Consider the following 17,159-nt stretch of genomic DNA (forward strand, 5'->3'; position numbering starts at 1 on the left):
AACAGCGGGTGCAGTGGAGGTGCATGCAACGTTGCTCTTTATATTGTATATTTGGACTTCTTCTGGGGAATAAGGAGGGAGGTGCGGCTGCTATATAGGCTCACTGTTTCATTGCTTTGTACATTTCACTAATGCAGCTTCAAGTCTGTAGTGAAAAAACAACCCGTTTCACTAATACAATTTCAATCAAAATGTTGCATTTTCGATTGGTGCTCATTCTATGTAGGACATTAATTTCCCCCATCCCGTCCCGTCACCCTCACAAAAGTGCTTGTCTGCACAAATTGTGCAAGATCAAATCTAAAAGAAACTGTACTGGAAAAAGCACAAACCTTGGCTATATACATCTAGGACAAAGGGAAACTTGAACAATAAGTATATCGGAACAGACTCCCAGCCGCCCTACGTTCCATTTCAGATATCTCAGTCTTCAAGAAACCCCTGAAAACGTGGCTTCTTAAAACTTAGCAGCGTACCATTGCTTCTCCCCTAACCGCTTCTCTCAGCGCCCGGACACTCGTCTGAGTAGCTGTTCTGCGCTATAACAAATGTGTTTCAATCATTCATTCATTATCGCCATTTCAAGTTCTAGAACTCAAAACTGTGAGCAAAATGTCCACCTGCTATGTACCTGTATTGTAAATATTAGGTTCAGAATTATCACACCAGACCAACAGCACACATGTAACAAGGCTCCAACTGAACTGATCATTCACAAAAACGTTGCGTGTAAATTCTCAGAACTCATTTTAATTTAATTCTTACGTCAATCTTCTGTGTGAATACAATCTTGGTAAAGCACAATAGAACATAGCTGTTTCTTTCACGTTACAAAAGTTCATAATACCAACAAGTGTGAATTCTATGCATGTACCTACTTGCAGATACTTCCCCTGAGGCGTTTTACTGTGTCTGTAATAACGCAGCTGCTATTCACTTTAGAAAAGAAGACAATTGTGGTGAGAACACAATTCAGTTTTCACTATATATTTGAATATGCATGTCAGACTGATCGGTGGTATGCGTTCAACGGTAAAAAGACTGCATTACGGTGTTAAAACCTGGCAAGTCAGAACAAAAGTCAAAACCAGGAACATAGCTCTACAATCTCCAATCCGGCCTTCCAAATGTAGCAGTTTCTCAATAAATCACCCGGTGTTTTCCACCCTATGGATCATCACATCCCCGAGTAACAAATGCAGCATTACTGAATAAGGCACAGAAATGGTGCTGAAAGGACTGGGGTAAGGTATCCCTCTCACCCACATTCCTGTATGAGGCAATCAGATGCTGACAGAGGGTCCTTCAATTAATTAACCAACCCTCTTACGTGCTTCTGATATGACAACACTACATTCATTATCTCGGAGTATATTTTGTGGAAACCAGGAATCACCACAGATGCTAAAACACTCAGCACAGCTTGTAACCTGCTGAAAGAGGTTACACATTTTGAGGGTCATCCTTTCCCTACATTTTATCAGCAAATTAAAAAAAGGCCTGAATTCAGATTAGAAGTGCAAATCAACAGCTTCCCACGGTTCTGGAGTCGCGATATTGTGCGTGATTATCTTCAGAGCTTCAGGGAACCGACCCCTGCCTCGGTCCTCCGGGGCGGTGTGAGGGAGCCACATTTAGATGGTGGCCCATATTCTTCTTAGTTCATAGTTAGCTACGATAGTCCTTCAGCAGCTGATTAGCAATGACCAGCCGTTGTATTTCACTGGTTCCCTCATAGATTTCTGTGATACGAGCATCCCGGTAGTGTCGCTCTGCTGGCATGTCTGTGACGTAGCCCATTCCTCCCAGGATCTGAATAGCCTGAAAAAGGGTAGAGCCAAGACAGCGTCATCTCAATACAACATGAAGCGAAGTAAAGAGCGGAGAGCATGAACAAACAAGTAAGGATGGAAAGGAAACTGTCAAGAAGCACAGAAGCAAGCCTTTATTTAATAATTAAAAGACACTGTTCAGAGGCCAGTCGTGGATGGGAACCCAGACTGCATGTGATTGCAAATCACCACGGATTACCCAGCGAGTTACAGGAAATTAGCACTGGAGTCAAAGAGTACCAGAGCACTGCAGGTCACCAGACGGTAACTAACCAGTCTGTCACAGCAAGTTAGCACCGCAGCCAGAGCAGAATATCAGCATAGCACTCATAACTTGAACGTGTCAGGAGATCAGCACTGGAGGCCACAGAATAACCACCGTGCAAAAGGAAATTGATACTTCAGCCTACATAGTAACCACCTGGGGCAGCCAAAGGTTAACAAATTTGTAACGGAAAGTTACCAGTCAGTGACAGGATGTGTAATCGCCTGGGATATGAAATAATCACCGGAAGACATCGAGTAACCAGTATATCAAATAAAAGCACGGCTGGAGGTCACCACAGGATAACCAGTTTGTCACAGGAAGTTAGCACTGCACTCCATACAGGAACTAGACAGTGAGGAAGTTAGCTCAGCAACCCACAGACTAACTAATCTGTGTTAGGAAATCAGCACCAGAGGCCTCAGAGCAACCTGCACTTCACAAAAAAATTAGTAAAGGAGGCAAACGAGCAAATAACGTGTGACAGGAAACTGTCACTGCAGTCTGCAGATAAACTATGTTGTCACAGGAAGTTAGCACTGCATCTCAAAGTCAGCAGTGTGGGTAGCTGAATGGCATGAGGTCTATCAGAGTAGCCACCCTGTCAGTGAACGTCCACGCTGCAGGCCTCGGAGTAAGAACAGCTCCAGACCTGAACCTCGTCAGCATTGGTATCGTCTCAGATTCATATGCATTGAATATTCCCCAAGGTCGGACTGGGAAACCTTGGCAGGTAAACACGCATTCGTTTCAGAAGGAGCAGTAAATCTAACTGTAAAACTACATTCCAAGCGCCTCAATCTGTGGGCTCATTTGTTTTCAGGCAGTGAGTGGAGGAGCATCAAGCTCCACCGCCTGTACTTCTGAAATAGGATGTACATTTTACTAATTAACAGAAGGTCTTAATGCAAATAATGACACGAAGGTGAGCATAATCCCACCAATTGCATTATGAAATGATGGCATTATTTATGTAATGGTTATATGATAGAGGTACGGATGCAATATTTCAATTTGAAATGGGTTGCATTAAAATGATGCCTGGTAACCGCCCGGCAAGTTGGAGAAGTTTGTTCCGTTTTACCTCAGGGGCACGATTCAAGCAGATGTGAGGACTTGCTGAGATTGTTAGATGATGGGGAGTTTAAAGAACATCAGGATAAAAAACAGATGTTAGTGATGGTTAAAGGATAATGTATATGCAAGTTTGCTGTTAAATTAGTAAAATTGTTCTGTTGGATGCAAGGGCTCACATTGGTCTAATATCAAGCCTGATTGCATTTCCATCCTTTATTTGTTTGGGGTACAAGGACAAGAAGGCACTTTGTCAATGGTACAATTTAGCTTGAGGAATATGATCAATTGGTACTGGAGTAAGTATAGACAGTGGTTTTGAGTTAAATGAAGATGCGAACAATGGACACCATTTCAGACTGAGAATTCTCTACACTTTTTTCCTAGCCAGAAGAAATTGTGGAGGTAGCTTCTTGACACAGAAACAGGTACAGATTGTAGACATGGCCAAGAACGGCTAGTGGTAGCTGTGTTATGGTGCAGGCCCTTAGATATTAATGTGAAACACAGGAGGACCCTGAGAACAATCTTACAGATATCAAAGAACAAGTGCTGATCAAGAGGAAGCTATTAATAACTCATGTAAAACCCACATCATCTGTAGAATACCGAGGAGTTGGTGATATAAACTCTATTTGTTCAGGTGGAAGAGGGGAAAGAGGACGAATTAAAGTCCTCTGCTGGATACAAAACATTGGAAGACTCAGAAATCACATAGATCCAAAAATAAATAAATAAATCAGAAATTGCATGCACCACGTGTACTTTTTGTGGCTCTGCTGAGATGAATCTTCTAAATCAGATACTCACACCATTCTGGTGGCACTTTTATTTTAAAAAATCTACTGTCACATAGTGCAGGTTCTGTTAACTAGGAACAGGATGGAGATTTTCTTCCCTGTTCAGCTGTGCAGTCTCAGGTGACACTGGCAGTAGGTCATTTGTGCCAGTGGAGCCCACTGTCACTTATCTAAGGCGGCAGGCAACCTTCCAATCCTTCCCATGGACGAGGTCCGGTTGGGAAATGTCCTGGCCCAGGCTGCCTGTGCTTTACGGGCCTCAGGTCAGGCAGCCATGTCCGCGTGCCCTTTGCATCACAACTGTGACGCTGGTGAAGGAAGGCTTCTGGATCATACTGTACTGCACTACAGCAGCGTGGTCGGGTAGAGGCTTGTGCAGCAAACTTAATCTAGTCGCTTCTAAGCCAAATAAATATACTTTCTTTTACAGATTATGTGGGTTATGCTGATCTACTGGCAGGCATCACTGTGTTCCTGGAGCACTTTTCCAATTCAACTGCTCTGGGAACGCCCGGCACTTTTATATTCACTAAACCCACCTCCCTTCAAAAATAAAACGCCATTGTGTTCTTTACCAGCACAAAGTAAATCTCTGCTGCTAAACAGCGGGTACCATCACACACAGAAAGATGCCATCCAGGCTTTCTCTCCGTTCCCCCCACAAACCTCAGACATATTCAAAGAGGAATCTCTCCCTCTCCCAGATATCTAGGCTCCACTATTCGCTTCAGAAAGAACTGACTGCGCAGCAACAGCCAGTATGAGGCATCATGGGTAACAGAAGTTCCTGGAGCCTTGAAAGGATAGGGTACTTTGTTAACTCTTACAATATAAACCTCTCAGGCAGCATTTTTCCTCATTGGTTCGACATGTCGGCAGCAGTTGGTGTATGAATACTGCAATGTAGTTTCGAGTATGTTGACTATATACAGCCTACAACATCTTGCGTGTATAGAATTCAGGAGGGTGCATAGCAACATTAGACAGGTTGGACTTTACCCTCACTATGAATACATATTACAGCTATGAAGTGTTCTGAGGTCCCTTTCTTCTTTAGTTTTCAAAAGGCATTACTCCAAACACTGTTATTCCATGCTGCTAGGACATCAAAATAGAAGCAATTCATCTTGCAAAAATTAACTCGCAGAAAGACTAGAAATACTGACTCTGTAAGACCATTTAAGCGATTTAGTATTTTTGTAGCGGATTAAGTGCTCAGTTCTTGCCATTATGCAGAAGCACTTTAGTGCCGCTACTAAAGGAGCAAGCCTCCAAATGAAGATATTTAAGAAAACTAAAACCCGTCCTCCTCCCCCCCCCCCAAAAAAGACCTCAAGTCTGCTGTGCAAGCCCTCCTGATTCCCAGATTGGACTATGGAAGCGCAACCCTCTCCAGCCTGCCCAGATCCACAACAGCCCCATTAAGGGCCTCCCTTAACTCTGCTGCAAGACTCATCACAGGATCAAAAAGGAACATCCCACAACTAGCTCCCCTACGAAGCAGGAATTCAATTGAAAATTGCATGCTTGACTCACAAAGCTCTACACTTCAATACCCCAAGCTATCCCGCTAAGAAGTTTGAACTGGGTGGCCCCAACATCTTACAACTAAAGTTCAGAGATTCTTCAGGAAGAAAACCTACAATAGAGCTTTCTCTGGCATTGCCCCTCGTATTTGGAACTCTCTCCCCTCTGAAATGAGAATGATCCCTTCAAATACATCTTACAAGAAAGAAATCACATTTTTATTTATGAACACATTTCTAGAATAGACCTTCAGAATTTCCCTTTTATGAGTAAATATTTCTCTTGTCATATATGTATACAGACCATGTTTTACTGATCTATATGTCTGTGCCTTCATCCACTTGTAAAGCGCTCCGATACCTGCAAGGATCACGTTTGTGCTATATAAAATGTTTCAAATACATTAAAAATAAATAAATTATGCAGCATTTGAAGCATCTGGCGTTAACATGTGAAGAGAAATTATTTCTGTCAGAAAGTGTTCCTCTTCCACACCAATCTGTTGATTGACCCACTACATTTCCACCAAGAACCAGGCTCAGATAGTATGCAAGCTAAGTTGCACACAATTGAAAAATAGAGTTCTTGTTTAATAATTTAGCAACTTAAAGGGGCCAGATATGTTTTTGTCAATCTTCTCACACCTATTTATCTACCTTAGGAAGCCAGAGTATTTACCTGATGAGAAATGGCTGTTGCAGCTTCTGATGCAGCTAACTTCGCCATGGCAGCTTCCTAAAGAACACAGGAGACCAAAAAGTGAACATTTATTCCAGTGCATCTTCTTCAGAATAACATTCAAACGAATCCCCCAAATATCATATATTTCTCTGTTGAATTGTTTGTTATTTGTCCTCCTGGCGGATGCAGCTTGACCCCTAGCTAACACCAATGGCGGAAGTTCTGCTTATTGAGTTTCAAATAAAGGAATGTGGTATTCCGCATTATTTGTTATTTCATAACATCCACCACAAAAAGAGAGAATGGTTAGTGTAAATACAACCCTGTGGTGCAGAAACAATGGGTGGATGTTGAAATAGTCCTTACTCATCACGGTGCTAAGAGATAAGGAAGTGCAGATAAAGGAGGAGAGTTCTCCTCTGTCTCTCAGAGGGCAAATCCTCTTAGATTGGTGACACCTCAAGTCTAAAAAGTAGAACAGGTGATGCTGCTGCAGCACTTGGAGGTGGTACAGCGGGGCACTTGACGGGGTGGCGCTATAAAAGGGGACACAGCTGCTCAAAGACAAATGCCTTAATGCCCTATCGGCAAAGGAAAGGCAAAGTTGTGAGAGGGATGGACATGTGGTTGAACAGAAAAGCATCATGGGAAATCGACTAGTTAGTAGTACTATACTAAGCAGTTAAAGAAAAGAAAATAGTTGTCATAGTGGGTGACACTGGCATCTCAGCAATGAGAAGGCACTCAACAGTAGCTGGTAACACAAATGATTGCACGGTAACACCTCATGGAGGAGGCACACATTCAGAGACTGGAGGCGCTACTGCGCTCCTAGGGAAGAGGGTGGTATTAAGGCTCTTTAATGAAGCAACCATATATTACTATGGAATAGGCACCATAGCATTCAGAGGGGAGTGGGTGATACTTGGCCGCGTCAATGGAGGAAACACAAGATACTGGGAGGAAAGTGCTGCAGGATTCTGCGGGCTGTGGGCACTGAGGCTCTTCAATGGAGCAAGCATATGACACTGTAAAGAAAGAGCTGCAGTGTCCGAGGGGAGTGGCAGGACATAGGCCATTGTGGAGAAGAGTAGCAGCGCTTTGTGGTGGGAGAGGGGGTGGTAGTTCACTGTGTTCCCGGGATTCCATACCTTAGTGTAGGCCTTTTTGTTGTCCTTAAGCATTGCTGCTCGCCACGTCAGCAGGCGAGCGCTCTCCAGGGCCAGAGCCATGTCTGACAGTTTAAACTGAAACAAAAAGCACAGGGTCACAGACATGAAGACCACAAACACCCATAGAACCTGACAGCCACCATAAGAGGGCAGCAGGACAGTACCTACCTACAAACAAGACAACTGCAAGAGGTCAGCCCCAGAGTTCCCCCAAACCTGACACCAACTAAAACCTAAGGGGAGATCTCCTACCTAAATCCAGACATCATTGCTGGGTCATTAAACATTTCTTAACACCAGAACTTCTACAATATCCAGCCATCCAGCTCCACACCAACTTTCGAGGTGGATCTAGGAAGCACCTCCACATCTGCCACTGACCATAAAAAGGGAATTTGCAGAGCATCCCTACACCAAGGACACCAGAACTGGTGCATTCAAAATGCAAGATAAGACCTGAGAGAGCATTAGCAGAATAATCGAAAAAAACAGCAACAAAACCCAACCACAGTCTTTGAGACTTTAAAATCTAGGTCACGGATTGTCAGTTTACTCATTCACTCTTCTCAATCTAGTTTGAGATAGTCTATCAATCAATTCGGTGTTAAGGCCCGTACTAAGCTGTTCAATAGTTCCCAAATCCACTACACAAAGACAAGGGCCCTAAGGCTTGATAAAAAAGTGGCCTACTCACATAGGTACTATACATGTGAACGTTTACTCATCTGTATTTACAACTACTTCCAGGTGTATCACTACACTTTTTTGCTATTTAGCATTTCCGAGAGTTGGGTTACAGGTCTCAACTCCCTAAAATCAGTATGTGCAGCCTCCTACAAAAGGAGTAAGTTACAGGAGTAAAGCTAGGACTAGTATCTTTGCAGACATAGGGGATCTCCCTATGGGAAACTATAGGGAAAATTATAAAAGTTTAATATTCTTTAAACAATATAAAAATATGTCAACGGCTAATTTAACTGTAAAATAATTTTGAATATTTACTCACAGAACACATATGTATTTTTACATCACAGCGCCAACTAAATGTACATTCATTATTATAAACATTTTAAGTTATACATATACAAAAAATGCCACCCTCACTAACATTTTTATTATTTAATACGTAGTAATTTTTTTCAATGTGTTGAATTAATCTAAATTATGTTTAATCTTTTTTTTTCTAAATAAAAGTTAAAAAGATTATTTTTTGGACTGCATTTGTAAAAGTATACCTTTTCAGTCGCTCCTATGGTTATTTTATTTGCATTGTTTTCTATGGGAATGTATTACAGTACCTATGAGTTGGCATGTGTGGTGGGCTGGATTACATTTGATCAACAACAACAAAAAGACCTGATCTGCTTGGGCACGCAATTCTGTTCACGTTCTGAGTGGGAATGGGAGATTACTTTCTCCTTTATCAACAACCCTTCAAATTGTATAGGTATTGTCCCTACTCAAACTCGCCCTCTCATCTTGATTCTTTTTTTTTTTTTTACCCAAAATATTTTTAAAAAAAGAAGAAAAGGAACCAACCTCTGAGTCACCAGTCACCGTGTTCAACTAGAATACCCTCCACTTTAAAAGGTATATACCACACAACAATGTGCACCAATATAGATGAAAAAAAAAGGAAAAAAAAATTGAGAAAAGCAAGGTAGCACCTAACGTGCGCACCACCAGAGGAGCTTACAGGTTAATTATTACCTGTTATGCCCACGTTTCTCATCATTGGTCAGTACCTTGCAAAAAAAAGAATAAATATTGTGGGTGTCCAGAAAACCAGTGAATATGTTGGGCCATCATTACATGGTCTGCAAACATGCAGTTGGTTTTTATTTTGAATAAGCCCACGAGTTGAGAATAAAAGTAGCTCTGTGGTGACAGTGTGGCTTATCTCAATTTTAATTTCACGGGGTTATATTGTGTGATCATTACACACATATTCACTGGTTTTCTGGACACCCACAATATTTATTATTTTTTGCAAGGTAGTGACCAATGATGAGAAACTTGGGCATAACTGGTAATAAATAACCAGTAAGCTCCTCTGGTGGTGCGCACGTGAGGTGCTGCCTTGCGTTTATCGCATTTTTTTCATTTTTTCATCTATATTGGTGCACATTGTTGTGTGGTATATACCTGCTAAAGTGGAGGGTATACTAGTTGAACATGGTGACTGGCGACTCAGAGGTTGGTTCCTTTTCTTCTTTTTAAAAATTCTTTTGGGTAAAAATAAAAAAAGAATCAAGATGAGAGGGCGAGTTTGAGTAGGGACAATACCTATACAATTTGAAGGGTTGTTGATAAAGGAGAAAGTAATCTCCCATTCCCACTCAGAACGTGAACAGAATTGCGTGCCCAAGCAGATCAGGTCTTTTTGTTGTTGTTGATTACTGTGAGTGGAGGGCAATCTGATCTGAATCCCTCTGTAGCTCCTTGCTGTGTAGTGGATTACATTTGAGCCCATTTTGACAAATGAAGGGCTATGGTAACTTTAGAAGTGTAGTTTGTGAGTAGCAATTGTCTGGGACTTAAGATGGGAATTTGCATCAGCATGTCCCTCCCTAAATACCGCTTTTAATTCCCCTAAACCGTTCCCATTTGCTAGTAAATATTCCCCATTTTACAGAAAATTTCCATTGTCTTGCCCACATTAACCACTAAAATGTATAACAATGTGTGCAGTGATCACCACTTACAGAAAAGATAGGCAAGGCACATCTCCACCTGTAGGTCTATGAATAGCACTTTGTAGTAGGTGAGTAGTACAATTTTATACTCAACAAAATGCAGCTTGTGAATAAGCCCCAAATTATGTCACAAGCAACACCTGTGGGTCCTCTTCCTAATAATATACAGACCTATGATTTTAGGGTTATTCTCGGAGTTGATGATACCCAGCTGATTTAAAGACTCAACAAACCTTTCTCTGAACTCCAGGAAGGCATGACAGGATGCCTCCAGGACATTCTGCATTGGATGAATGGTAATTTCTTGAGACTAAATGGGCCAAAAACTGAAGTACTGGTGTTAAGCAGTAATCCGTCTTAGTCCTCAGCACTCTTGCCTGCCTCTCTTGGAAATGCTCCTCCACTAGTGGGAGATTGCAATCCCTCTTCGAAGATTAGCTCAGGGGCCTCTCTACGTTTCCATAAACCCGACTCATGAAGAACATTCTTCCATTTATTTCTTCCCCTTTGAAAGTACTGGTGGCTAGTGTATCCACCAACTCTAGACTAGATTATGCTAAAGCTTGTTATCTAGGTCTTCTAGTCTCTTCTATCGCAAATTGTATGGCACTCAGAATATGGCCGTCCAACTTATCTCGGACCCTTGGTGATCACTACGCTGGCACCCAGTCTTAAACAGTATTCACTTTAAGGTGCTTTGCATCCGTCATATTATTTCAAAGCACAGTGGTCCTTATGGTAGCAGTAGCATTGTGAGATGAACACATATTGAATATTAAGACACGTTTTAATAAAAATTTGAACATGTACAGCAGAGACAGACTAAATCTACATGGATTTTCAGTGGGGTTAGGAAACCGTGCTCGGTGCTCAAACAATTGGTATACTACTGTGCAAAGTGTAAATGTATATGCATCACAAGTCGTGACTGTACTTTTGACTTGTGATGCATCTAAATTTACACTTTGCGTACAAGTACAAAGATCGTTTGATCACCAAGCACTGTTTTCTCCGCCCCACTGAAATTCCATGTAGATTTTGATCCTGTTTCTATATACGTTATATTTTATAATAAAACAAGTCTCAATATATAATATCTGTCCATCTCACAATACTACTGTTATGATAGGGACCATTGTGCATTGAAATATTACTGAAAGCCCAGGTCCCTAGTGTTTCCCTTGTACTATACATGCATTGCTTATGTCATACGGATTTTTATGAGTCTGGCCTGGTCTTTCTCCGAACTTTATTGCCCAGATATTCCCCTAAGCATTTCATCAGATCCAGTTCATTACCACTGTTGGCTGTTCCTCACTTTACTGAAGCAAGGACAGGAGGACGAGAACTCTCTTTAAGAGTTCCTACCCACTAGAATGCTCTCCCTCGCTCCATCTCCATTTCCATGCTGGGGAAATCATTGCTCAATTAGAAGAGTCCTTAAAGCTCTTTGCAGCTGAGCCCACTACAGCTGGACATGAGTTTTAGGGCCAATATGTCTTTGGGCAATAGTAAACGCTTTACAAGCAATCCATTCAATTCAATTAAATTCCTACACAGCCTATACAGCCATTAATACACAACCCAAATGATAACACGAGAACACCCTACAACCCCGACACCAATCAATGGACAGCACAGAAAACACTCAAACAAATACTTCGATGTGCAACTCACCTGAATAGCCTGCAGTTTGCTGATGGATGATCCAAAGGCAAGTCTCTTCTCTGCATAATCCACAGAGCAGTCAAGGGCAGCCTGTGCGATGCCTAAGGCCTGCGAGGCAATGCCAATCCTGCCAGAGTCCAGGGTTTGCTGTTGAGAAAAGAATTGTAAAGAAATACAGAGGTCAGTGCTCCTAATGTACTGTAATAGGTCGGACAGCCTGTCATACAGCTTTATTCAGTTTAAAGGAACCATAAAATTGAACAGGATAAATATAAAACACACAATAAAATAAAGGTCACAGTGCAAAAGCATAAAATAAAACGGAGTACGTTTTACAGCATTTCATTGCAATAAAATACCATTTGATTAAGACAAACCTGAGAAAACGAAAACCTCAAAATAGTCCATACAAGATCCCATAAAGGGTTTGCCAAGTTACTCAGGATGTCGGTCCGGAAACAAGTCAGACAAAATTATCAGTCTGTTTTACTTGGGGCTACGTAACACCGAAATGGCGAAAAGCATACCACTAGAGAAAAACGTATTATAATAAGCTACACACACAACCTGGAAAAAGAATCAGTTATAAAAAATACATAAGATTATGAAGGGTCAATACTTAAAATGCAGTATAAGGATACCGAATGTTGAAAATGCAGCAGCTATGTTGAGCCAATTCTATTTCTGAGAATTTCTAATTTTCAAAGCCCCACAGATAAAGCTAGTAATAGCAAAGCAACAATATATTGGTTTGAGTCGTAAAAGACGGGATAAGCTGACATTATGGCTTCTAACCCCGAATGACAGCAGCATGGGTCGTAGAAAAGACCTTCTGGGTTGAGAATAAAACCTGCAGAAAAACAAATTGGACAAGAGATTGTTTTGCGATGCCATCGCAGGGACAAAGGGGTAAGCTGTGAAACCATGAACCATGTTGGGGTAAGCTATCAAAAAGTGGACCGTGCCTAATCTAAAACAGCTAAGGTAGAACCTATGTTCTATATAAATGACCCAAAGGATATAGAGTTCAACCCCGCCTCTTGTTTAAAACCAAAATAGTGCGAAATTGAGGCTGAAAAATATCGGTTGCAAAATCTCAACTGGGTTCTATGATGGTATAAAGCTGTTTTCGTCATATCTTTTGCACTTCCAGAAAGTTCATTTGGAGAAAAAAAGAAATAGGGAAGATCTAGTTTCAAAAAAGATTATCTTACTTATGACAACCAGGGGATGGCTTTAAATTGTTCTAATTTTAGGCAGGCCTTCAAAATCTCTTTGGTGAAGGAACAGAACGAGGAAGAGGTATTTTAGAGGCCATTAAAGTCCTTCACTATTACAAAAAGGTGAGGAACAAGCACTGTTCTGAAATACCAGGATCAAAGACTTGCCCAATTTTTTATATATCTGGTCAATCCTAACGGACCCTTTCTCAGACAATTTGTTATCACGAAGTGGCTCTTTCTTACGCTATTGAGTCAGGAATAAGCCAGTTTACAACTTCTTTACTGGTGGCATGAAAGGTTCTGCTTCTCTCTGGCAGTCAGCTAGTAGTTACACTGTTTATATTGGGGCAGGAGGCAAAGAGGGAATGATAGAAGGTATGGATTCGAGCAAAGTGTCTGAACTGTTTAGTGTAATTAGGAGATTTTTGCCACTGATGCCAGTTGCAGACAAGTTGTCTGGATAGAGGCCAGACATCCAAAAACAAATCAAACTACTACTTCTTTACCATGACACCAGGTCCTCTACCAGCTGACTGGAGGTGGGGCATCAGGGGAAACCAGCTGCTTTACTAGAGGACACCAGGAGTGTATGTCTAAATCTGTGGCTGTGGAAAAAGGCACTGAATTCCCATAGCTGCTGGGAAAAATTCACGGACACACTGACAGTGTGTGTCATATGCCAACAGAAAAGGAAGCCTTCCTCTCACCAGCTTTCCACACATCTGCAAGGGATAAATACAAGGAGCTAACACTCCCCGAAAGATTTTGCCTAGACAGCAACAAATCAGAACATAGCATTTTGATACAAAGTGCCAGTTCAGAAATACCAATACAATCAGAGCCAGACCAAGGCCATTGCAGTTTTCTACTTATGCAGTCAGGTGAGAAACTATCTTTCTGTTGTGCGACAGTATTGTTTCCCTTGCATCATAATAACTGCAATACACATTAACACTTGGTTCTCCTCTAATGTGAAGATTCAGTCTGTTTTTTATAATCATGGAGCATCCACACAGAAAGGGAACACATCTATTCAGACCACGAACTATGCGCAAGTGCAGTTCCATATTCGCCCTATTCACATTCTCAGTACTTACCAACATTGGCTCGGTAGGGGAGCAGACTAGAAGGATTACGTTACTTACCCAGTAAGCATCTGTTCTTGGCATGTAGAGCTGTAGATTCACATGCTTTGCATACTCCTTCCCATCTACTGTTGGGTCCGGATGTTTGCAAGTTGTTTTTCTTCGAAGAAGTCTTTCCAGTCACGAGGTAAGGTGACACCTCCTTTCGGTGATAGTGCGCATGGACATTGACTCCATTGTTAGATTGTTTTCTCGTAAGATGGTGAGACTGGAGTGAGTGTAGTAAAGAGATGTCCCTGCATATGTAATGTAAATAATGAGAACTGCAACAACTACAGGTTTCCGGAGAGGTGGGAGTGCGCATGTGAATATACAGCTCTACATGGGTAGTAACATAATCCGTTTGAGGCATGTGTGCTGTAGATAGACATGCTTTGCATAGACGATATAGTGGTATTCTCCCAAAGCGGTGGCTGACCAGTAGATATTGCAGTTGTCTGAAAAGTGTCTTTAGCACTGCTTGCCCTACATTGGCTTGGTGGCGTGCTAATACAGCCACACAATAGTGTTTGGTAAATGTGTGTGGTGTGGACCATGTTGCTGCTTTACAGATGTCAGCAATAGGAATGTTACATAAAAAGGCCATAGATGTCCCTATTTTATTTTGAGTGAGATAGCTCTAGGGGGTATAAATAATGATCTTTTAGCTTTTGAATAGCAAGTTTGAATGCATTTGACAATCCATTGTGAAATTCCAGATTCAGAGATAGGATTGCCCTTGTGAGGTGGTGCAAATGCTACAAACAGTTGCTTTGTTTTACGAAAATCTTTTGTCCTTTCTATATAATACAATAACGCTCTTCTGACATCAAGTGTGTGAAGAGCCCGTTCTGCTACAGAATCAGGTTGAGAGAAGAACACAAGTAACTCAACTGATTGGTTAATATGAAAAGTAGAAACTACTTTAGGTATGAATTTTGGGTTGGTGCGAAGAACTACTCTATCTTTATGAAGCTTAAAGAAGGGTTCTTCCAAGGTTAATGCCAGTAGCTCACCAACTCTCCTGAATGAAGTGATTGCAATGAGGAAGGCAACCTTCCATGAAAAGAACTGTAAAGGACAATTGTGTAATGGTTCAAAGGGTGGACCCATGAGCCTTTCAAGTACAATGTTGAGATTCCATACCGGTGTCGGAGGTATTCTGGGTGGTATTACTCTCCTTAAGCTTTCCATAAATGCTTCAATCACAGGGACTTTGAACAAGGATAAATGCTGACTATTTTGTAAATATGCAGCTACTGCTGCAAGGTGCAATTGAATAGATGTGTAAGCTAGATTAGTTTGCTGTAGGTGCAGAAGGTAACAAAGTTTTGAACAGAAGCATCTAGAGGATTAATGTTGTTATTACAATAGATAACAAATCGTTTCTATTTAACTGCATAACAAGCTCTGGTAGTGGGCTTTCTTGCTTCTTTAAGAATGGTCATTCAGTTTAGTGGTAAATCTAGGTATCCAAACTCTATGATTTCAGGACCAAATCGCTAAGTTGAGCTCCTTGGGGTTTGGGTGTCTGATTGATCTACGGTTCTGAGTGAGAAGGCTGGAATTGAGGTGCAGCTTTTGATGCAGAACTACTGAGAGTTCCAAAAGAGTGGTGTACCATGGTTAATGGGCCCATGTGGGAGCTACCAAAACCAGTGTGAGCGAAGTTTGCCTGAGCTTTCGAGCCAGAAACAGAAGAAGTGGTAGAGGCGGAAAAGTGTAGGCAAACATCTTTGACCAATTGGTGCATAGGGCATTGCCTTTGGAGCGAGGGTGTAGGAACCTGGAGGCGAAATGTGGGCATTTTGCATTTTCCACTGTAGCAAACAGATCGGTTTGTGGGAATACCCATTCTTGAAAGTATGGAAGGAGAACTTGGAGATGAAGTTTACACTTGTGTATTCACTGCCTCCTTCTGCTGAGGAGGTCGGAAATTTGATTGTTGACTCCTGGAAGGTGTTCTGTCAGAAGATGAATTCTGTGATGAATTGCCCAGCTCCAGATGGTCTGAGAGAGGCGTGACAGCTGGAGAGTGTGTGTGTCCCCTTGTTTTTGTACATACTGTCATGTTGTCCGTGCGAACTAGGACAACTTTACCTATGAGATGAGACTGAAAAGCTTTCAGCGCTAGAAATACTACTAGAAGCTCTAGATAGTTGATGTGGATACGTTTGTGCTTGTTGTCCCAGACACGCTGAATTGTGTAATTCTGGAGATCGGCACCCCAGCTTGTGAGAGATGCGTCTGCTGTTAGCATGATCTGTGGAACAGGGTCAATGAAGGGCTGCCATTTTGATCAATTTTGTGCATTCCACCACTGCATAGAGCGATGAGTGAGGCAGTCTACAAACACTGATCTGTTAATTGACAGTGACTGATTCCACTGACATGCTAAGCATTCCTGTACAGGACGAATGTGCAGTCTTGCGCGAGGTACTATTGCCATGCATGAAGCCATCATTCCTAACAGTTACATAAAAGTTTTCGCTGTTAAGGTTTTATTGGCTTGAAACCGTAATAACAGAGTTTGAATATTGCGAATTCTGGCTGCACCAGGAGAGGCTACATCTGTGTGAGTGTTGAGAGTGGCTCCCAGATAAGATTGTATTTGTAAAGGCTGTAGATGAGACTTTTGCGTGTTGACGGTGAAGCCCAATCGGTAGAGTAGGTTTAGCATGGTCTGTTTTAGACACTTCTGGTGTGTGCTGGCTTTGATGAGCCAGTCGTCTAAGTACGGGAAGACGTGAATTTGTTGTATTCTGAGATGAGCAGCCACTACTGCTAGACATTTGGTAAACACTCTGAGAGCAGTAGTTACTCGGAATGGGAGTACTTTCAACCGATAGTGTTTGCCTGCTATCAGAAATCTGAGCTATTTGCGATCAGCTGGATGGACCGGAATGTGAAAGTATGCGTCTTTTAAGTATAGTGTGGACACAAAATCGCCTTGTTGTAGAAGTGGAAGCACCTGTTGGAGTGTTACCATATGGAAGTGTTCTGACAGTATGTACAGGTTTAACACAGATCCAAAACTGGTCTTAAGGAGTTGTCCTTTTTGGGGATTAGAAAGTAGAGAGAGTACACCCATGAACCT

At 41.8% G+C, this 17,159-nt stretch overlaps 1 protein-coding gene across 5 annotated transcripts in view; it reads right to left on the reverse strand.

Moving 5' to 3' along the window:
* Positions 1–730: 730 nt before the first annotated feature.
* Positions 731–17,159, reverse strand: part of ACADS (acyl-CoA dehydrogenase short chain) — an 82,854-nt gene continuing 66,425 nt past the window's right edge. For all 5 annotated transcript variants that reach the window (XM_085636034.1, XM_085636029.1, XM_085636030.1 and 2 more), the window contains exons 7-10: positions 11,725–11,862; positions 7,331–7,426; positions 6,177–6,233; positions 731–1,821 (exon numbers count right to left, since the gene is read on the reverse strand). In XM_085636034.1, the coding sequence (XP_085492160.1) occupies positions 1,669–1,821; positions 6,177–6,233; positions 7,331–7,426; positions 11,725–11,862 (444 nt within the window). In that variant the 3' untranslated portion in view covers positions 731–1,668. The remainder of the gene's footprint in view (positions 1,822–6,176; positions 6,234–7,330; positions 7,427–11,724; positions 11,863–17,159) is intronic.

This window comes from Triturus cristatus, chromosome 11, assembly GCF_964204655.1.
Source record: "Triturus cristatus chromosome 11, aTriCri1.1, whole genome shotgun sequence".
NCBI lineage: Eukaryota > Metazoa > Chordata > Amphibia > Caudata > Salamandridae > Triturus > Triturus cristatus.